The sequence below is a fragment of the Osmerus mordax genome, chromosome 5 (assembly GCF_038355195.1).
Source record: "Osmerus mordax isolate fOsmMor3 chromosome 5, fOsmMor3.pri, whole genome shotgun sequence".
NCBI lineage: Eukaryota > Metazoa > Chordata > Actinopteri > Osmeriformes > Osmeridae > Osmerus > Osmerus mordax.
The window spans coordinates 16,846,911-16,871,159 of NC_090054.1; the positions used below are offsets into that span (position 1 = coordinate 16,846,911).

General features: G+C 44.3%; 2 protein-coding genes across 12 annotated transcripts; one reads left to right on the plus strand and one right to left on the minus strand.

Moving 5' to 3' along the window:
• Positions 1-17,492, minus strand: lrrfip2 (leucine rich repeat (in FLII) interacting protein 2). 11 transcript variants are annotated; one of them, XM_067236998.1, is made up of 28 exons: positions 17,092-17,492; positions 15,740-15,894; positions 11,501-11,587; positions 11,047-11,097; positions 10,346-10,408; positions 10,184-10,231; positions 9,965-10,042; positions 9,545-9,655; positions 9,329-9,400; positions 9,110-9,196; positions 8,337-8,393; positions 7,874-7,924; positions 7,660-7,716; positions 7,117-7,188; positions 6,797-6,910; positions 6,374-6,415; positions 5,982-6,113; positions 5,401-5,472; positions 4,182-4,352; positions 3,983-4,075; positions 3,483-3,575; positions 2,590-2,691; positions 2,134-2,266; positions 1,965-2,014; positions 1,730-1,850; positions 1,511-1,590; positions 1,219-1,323; positions 1-1,023 (listed from the first exon to the last, which is right to left on the minus strand). In XM_067236998.1, exons 2-28 carry the CDS (start codon positions 15,827-15,829, stop codon positions 913-915), a joined length of 2,343 nt encoding a protein of 780 aa, XP_067093099.1. In that variant the 5' UTR covers positions 15,830-15,894; positions 17,092-17,492; the 3' UTR covers positions 1-912. The 11 variants fall into 11 exon arrangements, with proteins under 11 accessions (XP_067093099.1, XP_067093100.1, XP_067093102.1 ...); XM_067236999.1 differs by having other exon boundaries at positions 17,087-17,492; XM_067237001.1 differs by lacking the exon at positions 9,965-10,042.
• A 519-nt stretch (positions 17,493-18,011) lies between these two features.
• On the plus strand, positions 18,012-21,715 carry kifbp (kinesin family binding protein). The gene is made up of 8 exons (XM_067237011.1): positions 18,012-18,669; positions 18,814-18,912; positions 19,037-19,116; positions 19,410-19,593; positions 19,684-19,777; positions 19,882-19,994; positions 20,115-20,668; positions 20,820-21,715. The coding sequence occupies exons 1-8, from the start codon at positions 18,217-18,219 to the stop codon at positions 21,139-21,141; spliced, it is 1,899 nt and encodes a 632-aa protein (XP_067093112.1). The 5' UTR covers positions 18,012-18,216; the 3' UTR covers positions 21,142-21,715.
• The last annotated feature ends 2,534 nt before the right edge of the window (positions 21,716-24,249 follow it).

Genomic DNA, 24,249 nt, shown 5'->3' on the forward strand with positions numbered 1-24,249 from the left:
CAGTGTAAATCTGGTAAAGTTTATTAATATATCAATGCAGTAGCTGCCCCAGTCACAATTGTTGTGTGGTCCTGAGACTTGTAATGCTTTCTAAGCAGCAAACACAGTTTGAAGAAGTGGTATGTAGTGCTGTTTCTGTGGATGTACTTTTGTTGCAAAAAATACCTCACTTCCAGGAAATGTGCCATAACCCATGCAAAAAACATTCTAGTATTTACAGTTCATGTCATTACACATTTATTTCCAAGAAATCTCTTAAATATCATTTTCCAAAAATTCTCAATGAAACCTCAGCAGACATTGGTTCGTTTATATTTTCAAATCATGACCGCACCTTTAAATACATTATTCTGTACCTGTTTGTTATTATTGTAGGACGTTAAAAATCCCTCAGAATACAGGTGAGAAGGCACTTCACTGTGTGAGGGTTCATGAACAGGTGCAGGGCTACAGCAGCCGTGAGGGCTTAACAGTTTAAAAGCGCTATTACACTCATTCATGCAACTTATCAAAAATAAACAAACAAAACAATGAATAGCTAAGCACCCAGCCAGAGAAATAAAACCTTATGAATGACATGATATAGTACAAAGCTTTGAAAAATAAGGTAATGGGTAGAGAAGTATCCTTAGAATCTCCCCAAGCAACTCTTAATGTTATAGATGTTTTGCAGCTCCCTTCCAAAGACACTGGCATGCACACACACCATGACAAACCAATGCTCATAGTCTATTAAAAAACAAAAAGTACAGCTTTGCCTGCGCTACCAGTGTTTCTTTTCTCCGTAAGTGTTTTTGGTTTTGCTACACAACATAAGTGTTAACAAGGAAGAATGGAAATGTGCTCCAGACACAATATGGCAGTCAAAGGTCTGAGGTGCGAGTTTAAGGGCTTTTGTGGCAATCCAGCGCCTCACTGCTGAGAGAGAAGAGCATTCCTGTTAGCCTTCATCTTCTCAAGGCGCTTCACTAGGTGGTTGTTGGTCATCTCCATCTCCTCAATCTTATCCAGGGCTGTACGCAGCTGTGGGAGAGGATGACATAGAGAGGCTGAAGGTTGGATCTTTTTAGGAGGGCAGCTCATGTATCTGTCATTTGGCCTGTTTCAATACTCTACACATCAAGACCCCATCCTCTATGTAGATTCCTCAAGGCAGGGAAAACAGACAAGGATAAATCTTGAGCATATTCACAGAGGGACTTTGACTCTTCCTCTTACCTCTCTTTGAATTTTCCTTTTTTCAACCTTTAGTTCATCCTCGATTTTCTCTGAGTTATCTGCAGATGCCTTGTAACGAGACACCTGTCCTTCTAGTCTGTTAATCTGGACAGGAGAAGAATACAGTAGTAACATCATTACACACACACACACACTAATATCTCTCCCTCATGATTTATTTTCCTTTGTCAGATTCTAGTAGTATTATTAATGTGGCCTGTGGTTAGCTTGGCAAGCTGTCAGCCAGAACTCAAAGAGCCTGGAAAGAACCACACCACTTTCCATGACTTACGTTTTGTTCCATTGTACCCATTTCCTGTTCTGCCTTTGAGAGCTTGAACTTGTATTCACTGATCTGTCTGTTGGCATCTCCTGCAAAGCCGGAAAAAGTTTTATTACAAGTCCAAGCGATAACTGAAACCAGCTCCGGGATTACTGAAACAAAGCAGTGTTGTAGTTTGTGTGTACTATCTTGTACTTGTCACTGAACGAGAGAAGTAACAAAGCTTACTCTGCATTTCAATAAAGTGCAGGTCAGTGCCGTTTTCCATCTTCTCTCCGTCCGTAAACACAGCATCCATCTTGGAGGGTTTCTGCCTCTCCTCTTCCAGCTGCATCTTCAGCTTCCTGATCTGAGGACACAGAACACACCACAACATTACTGATGAAGGAAGGGCGCTCGTTGGAGCACGGAAGCATTTAAGTGATGCATTATAAAAGGAAAAAGAATCCAAAGCAACGACTACCTGGGCTAAGAGTTCATCCTTTTCATCCGCAAGCTTTCGTAGCCTAACATCTACAAACGAAACGAGAGGTACGGCTGTTAATGTGGACGCTACGAAGAGATCAACAGCACGGACCCAATAGGGTGTCCTCATCAGCCTCGGTGTGCTGGACGTCCCCCCGTCCACTCACCCAGCGGCCCTTCTCCTGCTGACTCCAGCACCTGGGCGGACTCCTGGGTAACCACGGTGATCCCTGAGGCTGGCGGCTCGTGGCTGATGTCTCCGTTGTGCGTGCCCTCCGGGATGATGACAAGGCCATGTTTCTGGGGGCGGGGAGGCAGAGGAGCAGAACTAAGGAGCCGCATAATGTTAACATCTGTGACAGTGGACATGTATTAGCGTATAGGAATGACATCCTTGTGTTTGTCAAAGAGCTTTGGGTGCTCAAAATACCGGGTAGTCTGTAGATTCCATCTATACTTAACACACCCAACATGTTTTCAAGACGTTTGGCGAGGAGGGAGAAACAGCAGAAACGGGTGTGGATATACGATCATACCAACCACTTGGCTTGTCTTCACTTTCGGTTCACACAAGCTCATTCCTGTAACCCTGCAGAGTGCCAGAATGTTCCCAAGTAACCTACCTCTCCATTTTTGGACTTCCCCTTGATGTCAGCCAGCTCATCTCTGAGCTCATCTCTCTCATTCCTAATGCAACCAAAGTACTCTTTCTGTCTCTCTAGTGCCTGGCCACACAAGGGAGGGGAAACAAGAGGAGAAAACAAGAAGTGAAACAAGAAACAAGGAGGAAACGGAGAGAGCGAACCTGCAGACGTGCACAGTGACGCATGCCTTCCATGCACAGTGAGGTAGGCAGACAGCACATTATGACTTGGGATACTGCATTATGCATTCTGACACGGGAATACCAAGTCACGACACACACACAAACAAAACACGACGCAAGACTACGCTAACAAAGGGGAATGCTCGAGGGACGAATAATCAACAAACTGACATCACACAGGCAGTGCTCAGGAAATCCAGTAGATGGCATGAAAATGGATGTCATGCTGCCATCTAAGTGTAGCGGTCTTTTCTAATATCCTTTTATAAGCTCTCATTTCTGGTGCGCACGCTAAAGGCAGTGCAAATCTCTCCCTCTTGGACCAGCATGGTTATTCTATGGCTGGCATGTTCATATTCTATGAGCACAGCATTCCGTCTTCAAATCAAGTTAGTGAACGCACAATGGCAATATTACATGCACATTTTGGGAAAGTGCAAAATCAGAATGGATCCAACGACAAGCTTTTACCTAAAGGCTCTCTGTCATGCAGCTACTGTATGAGAGGCAACAGACTTGGTGTTTATCTGATCGCTTTCGCTGACCTTTTCCACTGAACTTTCAGTTCATTAAAAACATTTGTATAAGGCTTTTCCATGAAGTCAAGCCCACAAATCAAGAGTATTCGCTGCCTGAACGTGACTCCGTCTATTGCCTCTTATAACCAGAGCCCTCTGCGAGACCTCCTACCCCAATCTTTTTGTCCTTCCAGTTTATGGTTTCCTGCAGGTCAAACACCTCTCTCGTCAGGGTATCTAACTTAGTCTGCATTCGCTGGCTCTCCTGGAGAGATATCCCCAAGTGGAAAGGGAAAGAAGCAAGGAGAAGCAGAATGAAACACGAGATGACGAGAAATAACTAAACGTATATGAACTGTGAGAGATGGTTCAGAGACCTTCGCCAGGAGATTAACAGAATGATAGAAGAGACACAATGAAGACAGGATCAAATCAGCTTAGGACAGAGACAGCAGAGTGAAGGAGCAGGGGAACTGACACAGTGTCTCAGGGGGACACACAGACCAGACGCACACTGTCTGGTCTGTCTTCATGGGGTTACTGCAGTACAGAGCAACCCCCTAGACCTCTTGCAGCCCACTCAGTGTTTGGAGACACGTTTTCAAAGTGTTGAAAGAATGCAGGTGTGAACTGGTGGAGTCCAGTCGACGTGTTTTGCTAGTGCGGTCGTACCTCTATGAGCTCATCTCTCTGGCGGATCCCCTCTTTCAACTCCTCTTGTTTGTGTTGCAGGACCGTGCAAGTATGCTTTTGTCTTTCTAGTTCCTGAAACCACACAGGACCTTTGTCACACCCACAATGAATCACGCTGCGCAAACTTTTCAGAGGCTGAAACGAGACGACCCCAGAGGACAGAAGGTGAACCCTTTACCTTTGACTTGTCCTCCACCTCCCTCCGCATCTCGGCCATCTGCTCCTCCATCTCCTCGATCACGTCCTTGAGCGTGTCCACCTGGTAGATGAGGTTGGCTTTGTCGTTGTCCAGCTGCGCGTTTGACACCATGGCTTTCTTGTACTTCTCCTCCACTTCCGAGAGCGACTCCTGGCAGGCGTGGGGCAAACACACACACTGGTCTTTACGAACAGGGAACACGATGCTGCCTCAGCCCTGCAGACTGCTTACACTGCTGGATGAGGATCAGTATACCAACCAGTTTACCATGACTTCCAAGCGTGAGATCCTCTGTGAAATTGCAGTTTCGTCTACTAATGGGTTCTGTATAACTCTGGAACGTTTTACTGAAATATACAAATAACTTTCATACTCACAATAACAAGCAATAGATAACAAGCTATAGTTAACAAGCAATATATAACAGGCAAATTCTTCATTTGTCCATCTCAGGAAGTTACCTACTGTACATATGTCATGTCCTAATAAGGGTCTTGCATGGTAAATATAAGAGTATAAATACTTCATAAATTCACAATGGATTCCGCTGAGATTGACAAGTGGTGAAACCAACACCTAAAATATTAAGTGCACTGATTTACAAGGAATAAAGGAACACAATCGATACAATTCAGACAAACTGAGTTACTGTAAGTATTGAACCAAAATAATATTGAACAGCAACGAGTTGACAGTGTTTTTGTTAGGCCACAGTGTAGACATGCCAGGAGCCAGGTGTGTTAATAAGCTATCCCTGCAGACTGTGACTCCTCAGAACAGTGAGCTAATCATGTTCACTTCAAAAGAGTAACCCGAGGGCCATCCAGCATCTGTGGATGACAGCTCAGGGTGGAAAACTATACAATGCAAACTACAAGGCCCGAATCTGGGAGCATAGAGCAGGAAAACAACTGATGGTTGAGGCTCTTCCCCCTGGGGCACTACAAGTGGAGAGGCAGCGCCTTCGTCCTACGCCGCCATCACCACTGTCATAAGAGTGTTTGCTTGAGTTTAAAAGGAAGCAGGGTAGGGTCATAGGAAGGTCATGCAAGGATCATGCCATCTGACTGGGAGCCCATAGAAGTAGTGACTCGGTGGTTAGGCTATTATAGGTGGACTGGGGGGGGTTAGTGCTGCCACAAGGCTCCCAGGAAAGGACGAAGAAGAGAAGGCATGCTGCGAGCTCAGGCCCCTCTACCTTCAACTCTTTTAGCCCCTGCATGTATCGCCCCTCTACATCCTGAATCTGGTCCTTTAGATCATAGATATCCTGTAGAGCAGACGGGAGGAATGGTCGGGGTGAATTGAAGGACAGGCAATGGAGAATTAAGGACAGACTTGTGAGCCCCACGTGCTGCTGCCAGCTCAAACCCGTTCACCTGGCAGAAACATGACCAGTAGGCCCAGACACACGAGGAGGACAGCTTTACAGGAAGTTCATCCCGAAAACGACATCACATCCAGAATTCCCGTGCATACACATGAATACTTTATTTTACAAGAGACCCCAAGAAAATGTAGGCAGCCAAGGGAGACCAAGATGGTTCACAGTAAAAGAAGAAATCAAGATAAAGCACACACACGAAAAAAAAAATTTCACTAGGATTTGAAATAGCACATTATGAAATGATAACATCTTTATATATTTAAGAAAACTGCTCATAATACTACAAAATCTAACCTTGAAGCAAAAATGTGTAAATGACCTGCTGTAACATTTAGTCATTTTAGACAGACACTGTGTGAGGGCGTGTATGAGAGTGTGCGCGAACACCTTACCCTCAGTTCACTCAGACTGGAGTCTGGGTCGACGATGCTTCCAGTGTCTGCGCTGCCCCGTCGTGAAGAGGTGCCTCCCAGGGAGGCCAGGGTAGCAGCAGACAGGCCCGGGGTGGTGCAGCGCGACGATGGCTAGACACACAGAAGAGCCGGTGAGCTCCAGTCAGCACACAGCACGTCAGGCCCGTCATTCAACACCGCCATCTGACACCACACAGCTCCGCACTGATCCACTCACCAGGCTCTTGTGTGTCATTTGACTGACAGAACCAAAGGTATAGGTCGTAGATACTTGCATATCAGACTTATGCAATGTTCAGCACAGAGATAAGGATTACTTTCGTTGATCTAATCAGGATATGACAGCATATAAAACAGCGCTGTACACTCACCCTGCTGAAATCTGAGTACTGCTTGTTGCATTTTTCATCCAGCTGAGAAAAAAGGAAACATGAAGTCAACATTAATATACACGCATTAGAATAAACTGAAGGCTTCTCCTCTTTGGTCCATGCATGGGGTTGGTCCTGTTAAATAAGAAGTTAGTCAGCAACATTTGAAACTACTGCATGTTCACAGATCAAGTCCCATTCATTAAGTAAAAACACCAAACACAAAGGTCATTTTATTATCTTTTCAACTCCATACCATGCGCTTAGACTTAAAACATCAGACGTAACCACTCGACGTAATCCATCCCCCACACAAAACGCAGGCAGTGAGACTGTCAAACCCAACCCTGGACGACTCGCAAAACACCGTGCGTTAGAGGCCAGACCAGCTTCCACCGACCCAGCCGTGGCGGAGCCACTTACAGAGTCCAGGTCTGGGATGCTCAGGTCGTCTAGGTCAGACACGATGCTGCCCCGCCGGTTGGAGCGGCTGAAATAGTCAGCGGCCGTCTCGCTGATGTCTGAGAAGTCCGACGACTGACCGGCGGATCAGAGCAGAGGGCACAGGGACGGAGACGAGAGAGACATTCAGTCAGGACAGTGACAGACGACATCACGGGTCAGAAGGATGACACAGAGGAGGAGCGTGTGGGAGAAGCAGTGTCGAGAGACGTAGTGATGGAGTGACAGAGGAGGATTGTGGGTAGTGTTAAATGTCAGAGGGTGCCGGCCCAGGAGCTCACCACGCTGTCCCTCCTGCCCCGGTTGAAGCGGTCCTGGGACACGGTGCTGACGGTGTCGTCATCAGAGGAGGACTGGCAGGGAGGGTCGCACACGCGTCAACACACACGCACACAGTGAGGACGCATTCTTAGTGAGAGGAAAGTCCACATGCACAGGACAAGGCACGCCCTCACCGACAGAGTTCTCTAGAGGCACTTTCCGCCAACGGATTATTGAATTACTGGACTAACCATGAGTTTCCAAATACAGCAGCACCATGCAATTATCTGATACAAGAAAGTCACCAGAATAGCCCTACATCTGTAACTTAAAACACAGCATTGATGGAACCCTGTAAACTGCCTCACACACACTTAAATAAATCAAGACAGGATACTGCTGTACAGTCGTCTAGTGGCTTACTACTATGTCCTACTGTATCCCTAAGTGAAGAGAGGAAGTTGTTAAGGAGAAGGGGTAGCGTTTTAGTAATGGTTGTGTGATTGAAGTTAGCTGATGACATGCAGAATGGGGTGCGTTTATTTGGGGTATAGAGATCTCACCGCGGGGCTGCTGTGGGTGGAGCTAGCTCCAGAGGAGTACCAGCTGTACTCAGAGGGCTGCAGAGTGGAATGGGACAGACATATTGTTGACATGGGGACAGAGAGCAGACAGGCCACACACACACACAAGACGGTGGGCTGCTGCCGCTGTTGTTGGCCTTGCCACATGGTGACATCATTTCCCACTGTTCCAGCAAACACTATGAACACTTACAGCTTTGGTACTGTGAGAGCCATAGAGACCAGGGTCGTCATGTATAGAGGCCTGAAGACACAAGGGGAAGAGAATCCACAACTCAGCATAGCACGCACACGGAGGCATCCCAGTCAGTCAGTCAGTCAGTGAGTGAGTGTGACAAGCTTCAGCAGCATGAGATGACACAAGATGTGTCTTCCTCAGACTGACTGAACATGACGTGAACTGACAAGATCCATCCCCATACATCCTCCTCAGACTATTTCTTGTATCATGCCAGTTCTCTTACTACTCTGGGTTGTTTTGTCTTATCCAATGTCCAGAGCATATTCTTGGCCTCACCAAGTGCCCACTTAGACCTAATTATAGCTCTCCTAGGAAGCCTCTGGCCACCCAATCACATACATTCATGGGGAACTGGACTAAACTGAAGGTGGAGTGAAGGCACGCAGAAAGAGGGGTGCTGGTGAGTATAACTGACCATGCTGTAGCTGCGCGCCAGCCCCGAACCAGTAGTGGTAGAGGCTGAGGATGTGGCCTGTAGCGGAAGGAAGGAAGGAAGGAAGGAAGGAAGGAAGGAAGGAAGGGAGGGGGTGAGGGATAAAGGAGGAGTGAAGGACAGTTAAAGGACAGCCACAGTGAGGTGGAGGTGTGGGTGTTGCAAAAAGCCCTGAATTGTATCTTGCATAGCATATGAAGCCTGTTTCTCTGGGTGATCTTGGGGCCTTGAACACCAGAAGAGGTGTGTGGTGATGGAAAGTGAAGGGAGCCTGTCCCTGATGTCTGGACAGAGTTGGTTAAATAAGAGTTGACAGAGTAGACACTTTGCATGTGCCCAGCTAATCATAACCATGCCTACAATTTGAATATCAAGATCCTTCCACAGAATGCCTCTTATTGTAACCTGACACAATAGTAAAATACTGACTGTGTGTGAGTATAGTTTCTAAACTGCTGTACAAACATAGTTGGTACAGCAGGTAAATGGAAGGAATCACTGTGCTTACTCACTAAGCTTCCAGGCCAAAGCCCTCATTGTAGTTAACAATTCACAAAGGGATCTTCTCAAATGGGGTTTACACCTCCAATAAACCTGGGCTCAGATAAGAATTCGGCTCCTTAACTAGTTTCAGGTTAACAGTAACTTGTCATAACTCTGTTTGAATGGGAGGGAGCAGGGGAGAAAGAGAGGGAGGGGAGGGGAGAGGGGAGAAAGAGAGGGAGGGGAGAGAGGGAGGGGAGAGAGGGACCAACCCGAGGCTGATAGGAGGAAGTAGAGGGAGGAGGAGGCTTGATGCTCTGCAGACTGCTGTAGTTCCTCTGATCATGGTAGAGCCCAGTCTGGAGGGGGGAGGCATGGCATCATGACCACATACAATAAGAAAGATGGCAACACACCCGACACAGAGCAGCTTAAGCTGTGTGGTGAAAACTGTGCAAGTCTTTCCTGATTTCAGGGTCTAGAAAACTGACCAGCAGGTCCTTCCTGGAGCTGCTGGACGCCGGAGCCTTCTTATAGCCTTGCAGGTCATTGTACACAGAGCTCTTGGAGTCCCATAATACACAGAAACACCAAAAGCAGAAAAAGACAAACATTATGGGCCCGTCTATGGAAGAACACACAGCTGAGACCGAAACTGTCCTTTATCTGTATGCATATGCATGCCGTCACACAAGTGGACTACGTACAGTGGAGCGGGAGCTCTTGAGGGAGGAGCTACTGTTCTTGAGGGAGGAGCTACTGTTCTTGAGGGAGGAGCTACTATTCCTGAGGGAGGAGCTACTGGCGAGAATGTCAGACTGAGGAAAGAACAGGATTCGCGGGAATTACGACGATAGAATGCTGTGAGTCAGTGTGCACAACACTTATAGTATATATAACAACTTGAAGCCAAAGTTAATAAACTAATATAGTACTGTTTTAACACCTCAAATCTATTTCTAGACTACAGTACCTATGAAACATATCAAATGTGTTATATTTATATGAACTATTTATAATCTACAATAGCCTAGTGTCATCCCAATGCCCTGCTCTGAATAAACCAGTCTAATATAGTCAATAAACATTTAAACCACACACGCTGGCACAAGCGCACACACACGTACTGCCAAGTCTCTTCTACGAGAAGTGCTTGCCCGGCTATTGTGAGAACTGCCCAGGTCTCTCAATGTGGAGCTTGTGGACTTGAAAACCAGAAAAAACACATCAAATTACCCACAGGAGTCATGGACATTTCAATGACAACAGTTAGGCCATTTAAAAAGCACTTTCTACAGCAAGCCAAAAGTCAGCCATCTTGTCATCAGACAGAGCTGTGTACACACCCTATAGCTTGCACTGCTGCGGACTGACAGGGCATCATCCTCCAGCCCCTGCTCATGTCAAAAAGGAGAAACAAAAAGGAGCAAACAGAACACACCAGGTCAAGAGAGAAAAGCGTGGATGAGAGAGGGATAGGATAGAGAGAGAATGGGGGGGTTACGGACCCGACGATGATGGCTGCTGGATTTACTGCTGGAGCCAGAGTGCCTGGCCTTCTCTGCGTCAGCCTGGAGCACGGGAGTGGAGAAACAGGAAAGGGTAGGAGGTGATACACCACCATAGTCACAGCAACGCAAAACCAAACATCCCGCCAACACGCAGTGCGGTTCCGACACAACCGACCACATACACCTGGACACACCGTGCTTTACCTAACCATGTTATTCCTTTGGAGAATTAGTCAAACTACTTAACTGTTTGCAAAAAAAAAGGCATGTGCTCAAAAATGTAAGTATATTATGTTAATAGAACATACTCTAAATACCATGATGCAACAATCTCATTATTGTTAGAAACAATAAAACGCTGAGTTGGTAAAAAAAACACACAAAAAAAACACTGACGCATTACACTAAGTTTCCGTAGGCCTATTTAAGGCAAGAGGTCAAGTCCCAGGCCAAAAAACACAGTCACAGATTAAGGTGTCTCCAAAGCAAATACATCGAACCAACATTTTTCTGCAGTGAGGTAACAACAGTCCAATAAGGGAGCTATACACCACAGCACACACCAGGCTGTAAGTTAGTGTGCTGAGCGAGAGCGTGAGAGAGAGGAAGAGAGAGAGAGGAAGAGAGAGAAACAGAAATTAAAACGGAGAGAGGGAAAGAGAGACCCATGCAGTCTGATGTGGTCTACAGTACTGTACCATCCACTGGTGGATCGAACCCCATTTCTTGCTGGTTGAGTGGTGAGAGAGCTGAACATTGGGAGGGAGGAAGGGTGGGAGTACCACAGAAAACACACAGACACACACTCTTATCAGAGGCCACTGTGACGTGAGGCCCGTAGGTAGGTATTGAAACGCGCTGTATTAGTATAAGAAGAGACAGTAGAAGGGAGGACAGCGTTCTTCTTTCGAATGTGATTATCCAGACGAGTGTGTACAATGGTGTCAAAGGGGGGCTATATGGAGTCTGGGTTAGACCTGTGAACACACAGCACTTGAGCAGGTACTGAGGAAGGAACAATGCCTCATCCAAACATGACAAGTGTCATGATGAAGTGGATAAATGACGGACACCTTTCCAAATTGTCTGGGCAGACTCCCTGTGGAATTTGCTGTAGTTTGGTAGACATGAGACATTGTACATATCGTATACCTCTTTCTGTTGCCGCTCCAGTTCCCTCATTCTGATATCCCTAGCTTCGGCGCGTGCTGCCCTCTTTGCTGCCAGCCTGGCCTCCGCCTGTGGAACACAAAACACACACAGTCATTAGGAGGGAACGCCAACTCCCAGGTACCGTACCCAGGGGACACACCCGACGTGTGAGAGGAACAAAAGCAAAAGCAAGAGGACGGAAATACAACACACAATGGCACTTTTATACTTGAAGTTACAGATTGACATCATTGTTAATAGGAAAAAGGAGGGAGCGGTTTATGTAACCCAGTGGGATGTTTACTTTAGCTGAACATAAGCACTCAAAACTGGCCTTAAACTGTCTGGGATCTGGACCCGAGGCACTTTACAACTGATGAGAGGCAAGGCATGTGTTGGCTTAATAGTAACATTACGATTATGCTAACATGTAAATCTTACAGCTGACATCACATATCAAACTGAAGACCATCTGCACCACTTAGCTAACCCTTAGCTGTTGCTATGTAAACATGGGGTTGTCTGCACCATAATGGAGACCAGTTCAAAACAAATCAACAGACCCAAATGAGATGAATGACACTGGTGGGTGACCTATGGTTAAGTCTGCTGTGAGCCCAATGGGACAGAGCTACTGCACATCTTGGACTGGTTGACCACTTTACCCATGAGTCACAGCTCATTAATACCGTTCTGTGGGAGTTCTTGGGATTCCATATCACCAACAACATGTGCTAACCATCAGTTTCAGGAAGGCTAATTTAAGGACCTTAAAAGACAGAGACGTCAGTGGTGAACAAACATTCTGACACAGAGGAAACGGAATATAAACCGGCTTCCACTGAGTTAGTTTATTTTTGATACTTTTTAAACATTTGTTAACTTTTTTACATGTTGCTGCTAAGTGTGACTTATTTAATTCAATAAAAGGCATAGGTAAATAAGGTATATAACTTAATGACAGAACATGATGGTAAATTATACATATGAACTTAGATGGAACGTAGATGGTGAACAACCACACAGTTATCTTTGAAAGCACATTTCCTAAACAAAAGTACCAATGTTCCCTAACTAGTCTAATATGATGTACCCCCAACAGTATGGAGTGTGAAATATGGGCTAATTTTGCTGGGTGCCTCAGCAGCAGTGGCTAATTTAAGCAGACCACACCTCCCCCAACACTCCCCTTAAGAGGAACATGACTGACAAACACACACCTTCCATCTCCTGACTGACTTGCAAGAATGAAACAAACGGAATCATGAAACAACTTACAACAATGGCCCTCATTCCTAAATAGACAGGCCTCAGCCATTTATCTCCCCGTATACACAGTGTCACTGCAAACAAATAGTCAACATTCCAGTACATGCTTATCATGTAGTCAGAAAGGACTGCCTTCTGGATCTGTTCTTCTCCCAGTACTAAATAGCACTGCAGGGGGAAAAAAAGGCTTTTGTTGTGCAAACATGCATGCAATGTCCCTCCTGTTCCTAACTGATTATATCTTGGGTGTTGTTGCCTGTATCTCCAGGCCTTGTATCTGTCATAAGTCATGAGCAGCCCTGTGAGGGCTGTCGCTATCATTAGTAAACAGAGGTTGTGTGTGTAAGATCTGTCGACGTTGTTATTGGTTGATTCCTGGTCAATGAGGGAGAAAAGGTACCATGAGCCAGGGAAACCTTGACGGGTTAAAGAAAGCACGTAAAAAGAGATCCTCTTCAGGTCAAATATCTGCATACCTCCCCCGTATGCATGCATGGACACGTCACGAACTGAGGCAGACAAAGTTTCCTGATGTAGTGAAGAGAAAACTATTTAAAATATTTACGCCCCTGTACAATGCTGATCAAGGTCACTGTACATCAGGTACAGTTATGACTGTGAATCCTTAGTCTAACCAATGCCAAACTTTCTACAATGTCTAACAGGGCGTCGGCGGTAGTATTATAACATGGATGTAGAGGTAGATTTTACATTGGCTTTGTTTGCCGATTGAGATTGAGTGGGAGCAGAGGGAACATGTTGATACACACATCCACAGGCTAGCCCCTGTGCTCTGCACCTGTTGGTCTGTCTGACAGAATGACCTGCACAGCAGCACAGCTGAGGTCTGTGTCTCTGGCCTATCTATAGCCGTGCCCGCCCGGCCCCAGGCCTCCAGCAGCGCCCACATCATGAGACGAGAGGAGGGCGGGGGGGAATCTGAGCAGGGAGGAGAAGTGCACTATCATACACGCCTCGCCTACTACAGTCTCATCATTATGGGTTACGTCAAACTGTCTTACAACTTACACACGTCAAGGAACGAATCTTCTAGACCAGGCAAAGTGCGGTGTGTTGCAACATCACATTTAGTCATTTAGCAGACGCTCTTATCCAGAGCAACACCTTAAAACCTTTGTTTGATTATGTAAGCACAATTAAAATCATAGTTTGGCAACCAGCCATTTTTGCGTGTAACTATGCTGCATGACATATGATGTTGTGTCCTTGGGTAAGGCACTTCACCCTACTTGCCTCGGGGGAATGTCCCTGTACTTACTGTAAGTCGCTCTGGATAAGAGCGTCTGCTAAATGACTAAATGTAAATGTAATATTAACGTTAGGCAAATTATACTGAACAACAATAACAAAATAAGGTGTGAAATAGTCATATAATTAAATTATTAACATACTATACAATTTATTTTGCTTGTTTTATTCAATGAGGCCATGGCTACATGTCAACACACGTGCACACATGTTTATGCAGCAGCAATCAATAAAGCACTAATCATTTATTGACAATTTATTGACTGTATTAGCATTATTGTCACCCATCTCTTAAGCTACCGGCCAGCCTCTATACAGTATAGAAATTAGAAAGTGTGCCTGTGCCATAGTCCTACCCACAGCACAGCTATCATTAACCAGCATGGCATAGAAACAGCATGGACTATGAACTAGGATGACTCGCCCCCCACTGCTTCCATCCAATGTCCATTAATGTCAAAGTTAGCAACGTGACAGCCTTGATCAGACATGCCCATATTCTCCCTCAGACCCAAAGCATTACTAGTCAACTGTATGTGAGGTGATCACCTAATGCTTGGCTGATGTCACGACTTGAAAGCAAGCTGCTGATATTTAGTGACTGTCTGCCCAGTAATGCAAGTGGCCTCCAAAATGGGCCGGAGAAAGTGCAGGCTCAAATTCACAGTCCCTCTCAGCAGTGCTCTGTGCCAAGCACAGGTTGGCTGGCTCTCCTTCCCAGGCAGGCACAGTTGCCATGTGGCCGAGGGAGACTGCTGCTTTAGAGCTTTGTCTGGGAGGGTGGTGATGTGTGACAGGTTGGAGATTGGCCTTGTGAACCTAACTGACTGAGTGACAAACTGCACACAGGCTCTGCCTCTGTTTGCATGTTTCATTCAGTCAAGAAAGACTGTGATTCATTTAGGACCTGGCTGGGTGGGTCAGATGACTCATGTTTCTATGACAGGCTTGCATGACTATAAAGAGAGAAAATGTAGCCTTGTGCATTTGGGTAGTGCCGTGAGGCTCTCTACAGACTACACAGAGCTCAGACACAACAAGCCTAACTACTGAATCAAATCATCAATTTTATGAGGTCTAAATTTACTTCTAAAGAAAATGAACACATCTTCCTTTTTTGTTAAGAATTAAGGTAAAATTAGTCAGAAGTTTCCCTTCTGTAAATATTCTTGAGCTTTATGTTAGGCTTCCCTTTTGGTCTAGTATAAAGAACCACACAGGAATGAAAACTGTTTAGCTGTAAGAAAATGGAATAATCCCAGGACAAGTCATTGCAGGCCAGGCTGTCTGATTTTCTCCTCTGCTCTCCATTTTACTAAATAGCTACAAGTCAAGCCTTCTGCAACCCAAACCAGCTGTCTCTACACGCTGCAGCTGAGACATGATTTGACTGGTGGAACCTGTAGATCCACATAGACCCATTTCATACAAAGCAGAGCTATGTGTGAACATGTGTCAGTTTATGCCTCAGAGGGCTGTTTGCTGCATTAACCTCTATTGGTCTTCAGCCCTGTAAATATGAGCTTAGCCCCACACTTAAAACTATAAAATCAAGATGGCTTGTATCCTTTCTGAAATCATAATATGTTCATTATCTTGACCTTTTTTTACTGTAATCTGGAAGATATAGGTCAACGCTGTAAAAGATACATCAGCTTCACCACAAAAGTGAACACAGAGAGGGTTGTGGAGTTAACTTACCTCACGGGCAATGCTACTCAAAGCCTCATCTTCTGCTGAGAACCGGTCCTTGACAGGGGCACGCTTTCTACCAGACCCTGGTGTCCCCATGACTTCAGCACAACCGCAACTCCACCAAGACGCTTAAGGGCAGATGACAGCAACGGGGCAGTAGGCTGATAATAAACAACAAGTAAGAAACAAATGATTCCTCAAAATGACATAGAGATATAACATTAGCCGTGTGGAGAGAATAGAGACACCATTCATGAATATGATTCAGGACTGTGGCGTGCATTTCTACAAACAGGCTAGTATCGTGGTCAGTCACTGATGTCTGGCTCCTAATAGATAGCATAAGATAAACACTTGAGGCTGACATAGGCCGGCTGTTACATTCAGTGCCTGACAGGCCCAGCGTACACTGACTACCAACAAAATATCACTACAAAATTACAAGGTAAATCAAGGGGTTGAGCACGGAAGAATTAAGATACTTTTTAAACTCAGTCACAGTTAAAAGTTTAAATAAAGATGGCTTTATTTGACTAGAAATTGAGTTTTCAAGGACACTGTCAATACTCTTACACAGATTTATTGATATTTGTGAGAGAGAAAAAACTCCACTGGATTATTCACTTGGCAAATTCTAGGATAGAAAACCAATTGCTAAGGAAGATTCAACATCATATTTCGAGGGCACACAATGCCTCAGGCAAAGCACTGAAGTTGGACTGGAACCAGTCTACATTTCATAAAGCCGTTTTCTTTCAACAACAAAAACTTCGTGTTCTATATCTAATCCGATCTCTGTCCATATTCTACATATGTTTCTCACTGCAAGACTGGCCAGAGCTGATCATAGAATATTCATTTGAATGCACTGTCAGCTTGAGGAAGCGAGCAGAAACGGTTTAAACCCAACCCAGCGATGATGGACTTGAGGCTTCTCTGTTCTCTTATTGTAGAGGACAAAACGGTCTGGTGTTATTTCACATTAAAACTAGTTGGTACTTAGTACTTGTTAGAATAAATATATAATGAACGTTAGCGAACAATAAGACATGCATGGTAGTGTTATGGTCAGAAACGCCCCGGATTTGACACAACTTGCCTTAGTAACAACAGTTGGGACGAGTGCACAGCTGCTGTCTGGGAAGCTAACGTTAGTTAGCTATCACAGTCCACTAGCCAGTTAGACTGACGCTAGTAAACCGTAGCGGTAAAGTTAGCATGTTCATATGTCCATTTTAATTAGCTAGCCTGTAATGCTAGCGAGGTCGAGGAGGCTTCGCATGTTTACTTTGGGATATGGAGCTAGATGAGCTAGTAGCTAACACAAGCTAAAGCTAACGTAATATCACTGACCTTACCTTTCCTTTGGATATAAAAAAAACTTTAAAACGAAGTTTAGTCCAGAAGCGCCCTTTTGTTTGCTATTGTCCCAAATTAAGCACAGAGCAAAAAGGCCAGTCCTTGTTAATTTAGAAAGCTAGCCGGTAAGCCAGCTAGCTAACTAGGCGATTCCCAATGTGTGACAGCGCAAACTGACACTGCTCTTCACGTCACGCTCCCAATGAAATGTGTCTCCTGTTCGAAGCTTCCAAAAGTGACCTCAATATTTCCAATAATGTGATCTACTGTTTTCTATGTTGTTTGGATAACTATAATAAAGGGTTCATTTTCAACAAAGACTACATTATTTCTCTTCAGCTGCAGCTGCCTTGTCCTTCTTTTTCCTCCACTCTCACTTTCCCTCCCCAGTGCCCTCTTTACCTAGTTTAGTCAGGGACTGGGAGTGATGTGAAAATTGAGAACGATTCTCCTTTCACTGAACCGTGTGGACTGAATCAGTTCTCTAAACGATTCGGAAATGTTATTTATAAACATTCTATGAAAACGAGTTATTCACTATAGCCTACATTTGGACTTTGCAGTGTAGATTATTTGTTATTGGATGATTATTATATTAGTAGGGCTTGTGTATTAATGCGCTGAACGAGTCATTCAAATTATTCATTCAAATCCAATGATGGACCATCCCGACCTAGCCTGAATCGAACGGATTTTCATTTCCTTACTGAATGTCAGAGAGGCTTCTTCTGAATAATCTTTTTTCATACATACTTACAATAATAAAACATTCAGTTCTGTTGGTTCTGACACTGCCCCTGTGTGTGTCACGTTTTGTAGTAAAATAAATAGTTTCATGTTTATGAGACTAATTATTTTACGTCATTGACTAGCAAACTCGCGAAAGCCGACCAGCGCCTTCAGCTGGAGTGGAGTGTGCTCTTCTCTTATCATTTCTGTCACTAAAAAAAGGGTTACTGGTGGGTTACTGTTGGGTTACAAACAACAAATCTGTTTATGAGAAGAAAACAATTATATAGTCGGAATTTGTCAGAAATAATTCATTTCAAGACCATTTGATCGGAGGGATATTGAAAAAACCTGGCAACCTTGTCTAGTCATCGGCGATCAGTTTGTTTTCCAACATGGCTACAGCATCTAGTTCCGAGTGGAGAGCCATCTGCGATAAATTCACATCTGCTCAACATCTTTCTGATGTAGAATCTCGAAAGGACCCGGAGAATGATCCATTTCGTTCTAAGTATAACGCAAGGGAATTACTGAAGGAAATACACTGCTCCTTAAAAAACTTCTATGTCGAACATGACAACGAGAGTAACGCCAATGAAGCCGACCAGCTCCCCACAGAGCAACCTATTGACGGAGCAAAGGACGATGCTTTTGGGCGAGGCCACTGTGGAGAATCTCCTGTTGGGATTCAAGCAGCTCAACTCGGGGCAATCGAGTTTTATTTGGGGGTAAACCATGTAGAAACAGAGGAGTTGTCTGCCGGAGAGGAACATTTGATGAACTGCATGAAATTGCTGGAGAAGTGCAATATATCACCAGACAACGTGTCGCTGTTCATCCAAGTCAGGGTAATGCCTTTCTGCAGTAACCCTACTGTACTGTAGTTATGATGTTGATTCCCGAAACCCTCAATAAGGTCATGTACTCATTTAATTAAAAACACTGATGTCAAGCCAGGTATTGTTGTTTTGTAACTGTTTTATTCCTTACAGAATCAACTTGGAATTCTGTGGGCTGGCCGAGATGAAATCGAGAAAGCCCAAGGGTATCTAGAGACGGCTGAAGCAATGTACAAACGTTTCATGAAAGAGGTTAGAGTGCGCACCGTTGACAGTCATGACAAATGTAACGGATTAATTATGTTCAACCCCTTTTGACACAGTTGTGTTATGTGTTTCAGAATTGGTTTAATTGTGTTTTTTTATTATGATATAGGATGGATTGCCTCCAACAGACATTACTGAGTACTTTGCAGCAGAGGAGGAGAAGTTGTCACAGCAAGAAAGAACCAAACGGTACTCTATCATGATCACACCCAAAAAACTACTTTCTCAAAAAGGAGCATACACTCTTAAGCTGTGCTTCAGTTGTACATAATGTATGTTTATACACCAGTGATTGGTAAGAGGTGAACACTTTCCATGGATAAATAATTGGACATACCTCTGTCAATATTAGACTAAATCACTAACCCACTTAAAACATTGCAAACATCTAGGCTATTTATTGACCTGTCTGTCAATGTGGGGATCACATCAAGTAATGTAGGAGGTTTTGATGATGCCATTGTTGTGGTCTCTTGAAACAGGTTCGAGATGGTTTACACCCACACTCTGTACTACTTGGCCCAGGTGTATAAAAACCTTGAGCAGTTTGATAAGGCAGGCTCCTACTGCCACTGCACTCTGCAGAGACAGTTGCAGTACAACCAGTTCTCTCCTCTGGAGTGGGCCATCAACGCTGCCACCCTGTCGCAGTACTACATCACCAAGGTAAACACACTCACCCAGCACTGAAACACAACCAGGATAGAGTTTTGTGTATTACTGTATTTTGATGTGTGTGTGTGTGTGCATGACCAGAATCACTACATGGAGGGCAGACACTGCCTGGCAGCAGCCAGTGTCATTGCAGGTTTGGCTGGAGAAGTCCCTTCAGAGGCTGCTGCTCTGGAAAGTAGGTTTTAATGTGCTGCTCATAGATACATTTTTCGATACATTACTGTCCATCAAAACGTTCTCACTACTTACCTGGTCTTGCCTGCTCCCCTTTGTGTCCAGGTGAAGCAGAGAGTGAGCGACGAGAGCAGCTGAGACAAAAGAGGGCTGAGATTGCTAGGTGTTGGATCAAATACTGCCTTAACTTGCTACAAGATGCCAAAAAGCCTTTAGAGGTAACATACAGTGATACATCGTTTCTGGCGATTCAGACTCTGGGATTACATGGCCATTTACTGTATGTACCATTAAAATAACCCTGTGTGTTTGACTCTGTCTGGATCGTTCATCTTCAGGACAACATCGGAGAGCTGGATGTGGATCATCAGGAGGAGCTGAGGAGGGCCAGGCAGGGAGAAGAGGAGGAGAAGGAGAGGGGGAGGAAGAGTGCCATCCTCTTTGACTCCAGTGACACCTTCGACTCCATCTGCGGCCTGGAGGAAAAGGTCAGCTGCACCTTTCCGCTGGACTTCCAGGAGGCCCGAGCCGTGTTCCTGGTTGGCCAGAGCTACGTGAACGAGGCCAAGGACTACTTTGAGATGGATGGCCACGTGACGGACCACATCGAGATCCTGCAGGACCACAGCTCCCTGTTCAAGGCCCTCGCTTTCTTTGAGGAGGACCTTGAGCGGCGCTGTAAGATGCACAAGCGTCGCGTGGACCTGCTGGAGCCCATCTGCAAGGAGTTGAATGCCCAGTATTACCTGCTCATCTGCCGCCAGCTGCAGTTTGAGCTGGCTGAGACCCACTATGAGATGATGGACCTGAAGCTGGCCGTGGCCAACCGCCAGGATCAGCTGGATGCTCACACCGTCAAAAAGTTTAACCATCTCTGTTCCTCCTCGATCAGGTAAGAAGGACCTTTATGAAGTAAGATTGTCTCCCCTTTCACCATGATGATGTTAAAACAACAGCAGCCAACTGGCCAGATGCATGTTTGTGTGTACCTAAACCCTCCATCTTGTTGGTGACTTGTTACAATTGTGACCGTATGACCCCAGGTACTACCAGATGTTCCTGGACTCCCTCCGTAGCCCTGAGGGAAAGGTTCCTGATCGCCTGGAAGATGATGTCCTGCGGCCAGCTCTGGTTGCCAGGTTCAGGGTGGCACGCCTTAATAGCCGTTTGATAAGTGCGAGTCCTAGCGGCCAGCTGGAGAACCTGAATGTCTCCCTTGAGGGCTACCAGTCGGTGGTGCAGTACTGTGAGGACCACCCCGAGGCATGTGCTTCTGTGGAGACAGAGCTGGAGCTCAGTCAAGAGATGGTCAACCTGCTACCGCTCAAAATCAATAGGATTAAAGCCAAGACGGCAACTAACTAACTGACTGACTGAATGGTTTATTTGCTGAGAAATATGTATTGCCCTGTTTGAAATGCTCCATGAAATGCTTCCTCCCTCAATCCCATCCTTGTGGGAAGCCCTGATTTAATGGGATTCCATTGTTCCAAGGTAAAGTTGTGTACTACCAGGAGTTACTAAGAAGGGAGGTTGGAAGCATTTTTCAAACATTTAGACAGGATTTTAGAGCCTGATGTCTGTGCACAGCTTGATTCAAACCTCTGCTATGTCTGAAGACTCATGAAGTGTACTCAGCAGAACTAAACACCAAGTCTTTTGGATGTTTCTTGATATATATTGTATATATATGCAAATCTTTGCTTTGATATTTGCGTTTAACTTTGGACCAATGTAAAAACTAAGACTAACCACTAATATGCATGGCAATTTCATTAGTTCACATTTATTTATTTTCTGATTGTGTAGTCTGCACTGTCATGTGTAGATATGTAATAATTCTTGTTGTGAAAAATGCTACATGACACTGGTATTTGGCACTGTGTTTGTTTAACTTCTGCCAAGTGATGAAATCAAGTAAAGATTACATTTAAAGATTCCTCTGTGCACTGTAATCAAGTTGTTGTGTCAGTGGTGAGGTCCATGTAAGTGCGTAAAGAGGACTGAAGAGGTCGCTGTTGGCATCAGGGAAGTGATTGCCATGATGAACCTTGCAGCCCAAAGAGCTTGCTTTACTGGGTTTGATATAATGGAAGGTTGTTTTCTAGAACCAAAGTAGGAATTTAGCATGATTACTCAAGGATAAGGTGTTGGAGTGAAGGCTACTGGAAAAGGGGGAATGTCTAGATTTGATCAATGAATGTTTCCTTCTAGTGATGGTGCTGTTCACGTTACATTGCATTTATAATGTCCTGACTTTCAACAGACCGTTGAACAGTTTCTCACCCGTTTTCAGCTCAGGTTTTGTTTAGGCGGGGCAAAACCCAACCTATCTTGGTCAGATCACAGACGGTTTATATAAGCTGCATTCTGTTACTCAGCTGGTACAATGCAAAGACAAAGTCATTAACACATAAAAAACTCAGAGACTGCAGGTAGGTCTGTTCTGATATCTGCAATTGATTTGGCTAGTTGTTGAATAAATTCGAGGGGGTGGAGCTTCAGCTCCTTCAGGCGACACGCCCCCCCAGTCTCAAGCAGAGAAGACTGCTGATTTTCTCACCATTTCAAAGCCTAATTTAACATACTTGTCTGTGTTTTTTTTTCATTCGAATTTGGATGGGTAATTAACAACATTCTTCTGTGGTGTGATGAACTTAAAATCATTTTCAGTTCTGCTTTACAGCCACGTTAAACCTCTTTAGGATTGAAAAAAATCTATCTTGAAGAGGTTTAAGAGAGTGTTGTAGATGTTTTTTCGTGCTCAGAGGTCCATACCACAACCCAATTCTAAATGAGAGGAAAGTGTGCGTCATAGGGATTTCTCAGTTCTGAGAAGGCCAGGTGCTGACTTGCCTTACGTAGATGTTGATCATGAAAGATGAGTTTATGAGCTAAGATTGAATACTACACAATGAATGCATCATGTCATCAATTCTTAAGAAAATGGTCCTGACAGGACAGGCATACACCCTGAGGCCATAAATAATATGTTTTTAGTGTCTGCTTAATGACTAAATGTAAATATGGGCCTGTGCAAACCCACATTTGAAGATGGAGAGCCAGTCAGAAAGGCAAGCCTGTTCTTATCAACCACAAACACATCAAGGAAACTAAAAACAAAGTAATTTTTACTCAACCCTAGTTAAATAGTATTTCAACAACAAATTTCCTGTGTCCTAATCATGAGTTTGATACAAGTTTAACAGACAGTATCTCACTTCCTCTTTAGATGTTGGTGAGATAGACGATGTGTGAAAGTGTCATCAGAAGGATATTTACTGTTTAGGCCACAGCCTTTATGTTTGTGTTTTTGAAAATACAGGATTCAAGTTTGAAAATTTGCATGTGCTTATTATATATTTTTTATTTAAAAAATGGTGGTTAGTTTGATGCTTTGATATCAGAATCAGAATGGGATTTATTCGCCATGAAAGTTTGCACAGACAAGGAATTTGCTTTGGCAGGAAGGTGCATACAATAAACATATAGGGACCTCAAATTTAAATATGTGGACTATCTATACTAAGGGTACATAAACTAGCAGTAAGTGGGATTAGAATTGAATTAAATATACAATAAAATAAAATATAAGTTGCCGTAAATTACAATATAAAAATACAAAAATACAAATATTACAAAAAATACAAATGTACAAGATACAATTTTGTAATGCAGTGCAAAAGGCAGTGTGTTTTAAGCAGGAAGTCATTAGAGTCAGTTATATACTGCCTCATTTGTGAGTGACAACTGATCTTAATTTAGATATTACAGTGGAGAGAATAAAACGATCATCCAACCGTTTGTAACAGAGGTAGGGCCAGTTACACACCAAACAGATATAACAGAAGACAGTTAATGACAGACCTCTATTGTTTCAGCTCAGATAAGTGTGATTTGATTTAATATCAGTCGTGGCCATGCGATGAGGTTCTGGTCAGACGCCCATATACTTTAAATCTACTATGTGGTTCTCACCACAGAACAACGTAGTCTGTGCGTACGCTCAGCAAACCCTGCTGTTCAGAGTCCCTCACACCCACACAGCAACCCAGTTCTCTTCCCCATCTTTCTCCCTCTCCTAGCCTATATAACCTCCTTGCTTTCCCCTGACCTATGTCCTTATTCCCTCCTCTATTGAGCTTAAAAGGATCTTGGATGGGTGTAGGATCCTTCTAGGCTCCTAAATCTATAATAGAGGAGCAGAACAATGGACATATCAAGGGAGACACTCCTGAATGTGATTTGAACTTGACTCTAATGTGACAGTGGTTAGGGAAGAAACCTCAGGCTGACAATTACAGTTCAGCCTGTCACCTCTAAAGTCCCATAAAACTATATTTACTTCTCTTGTCAAAATGTCAGAGTATAGACACGGACATGTGTGAATATTGTTTCTGCAATTTGTTGTCGTCCAAGGATAAGGCATCGTATAACTTTTGACCCCTTTCATAATGTACAGCATACCAATAT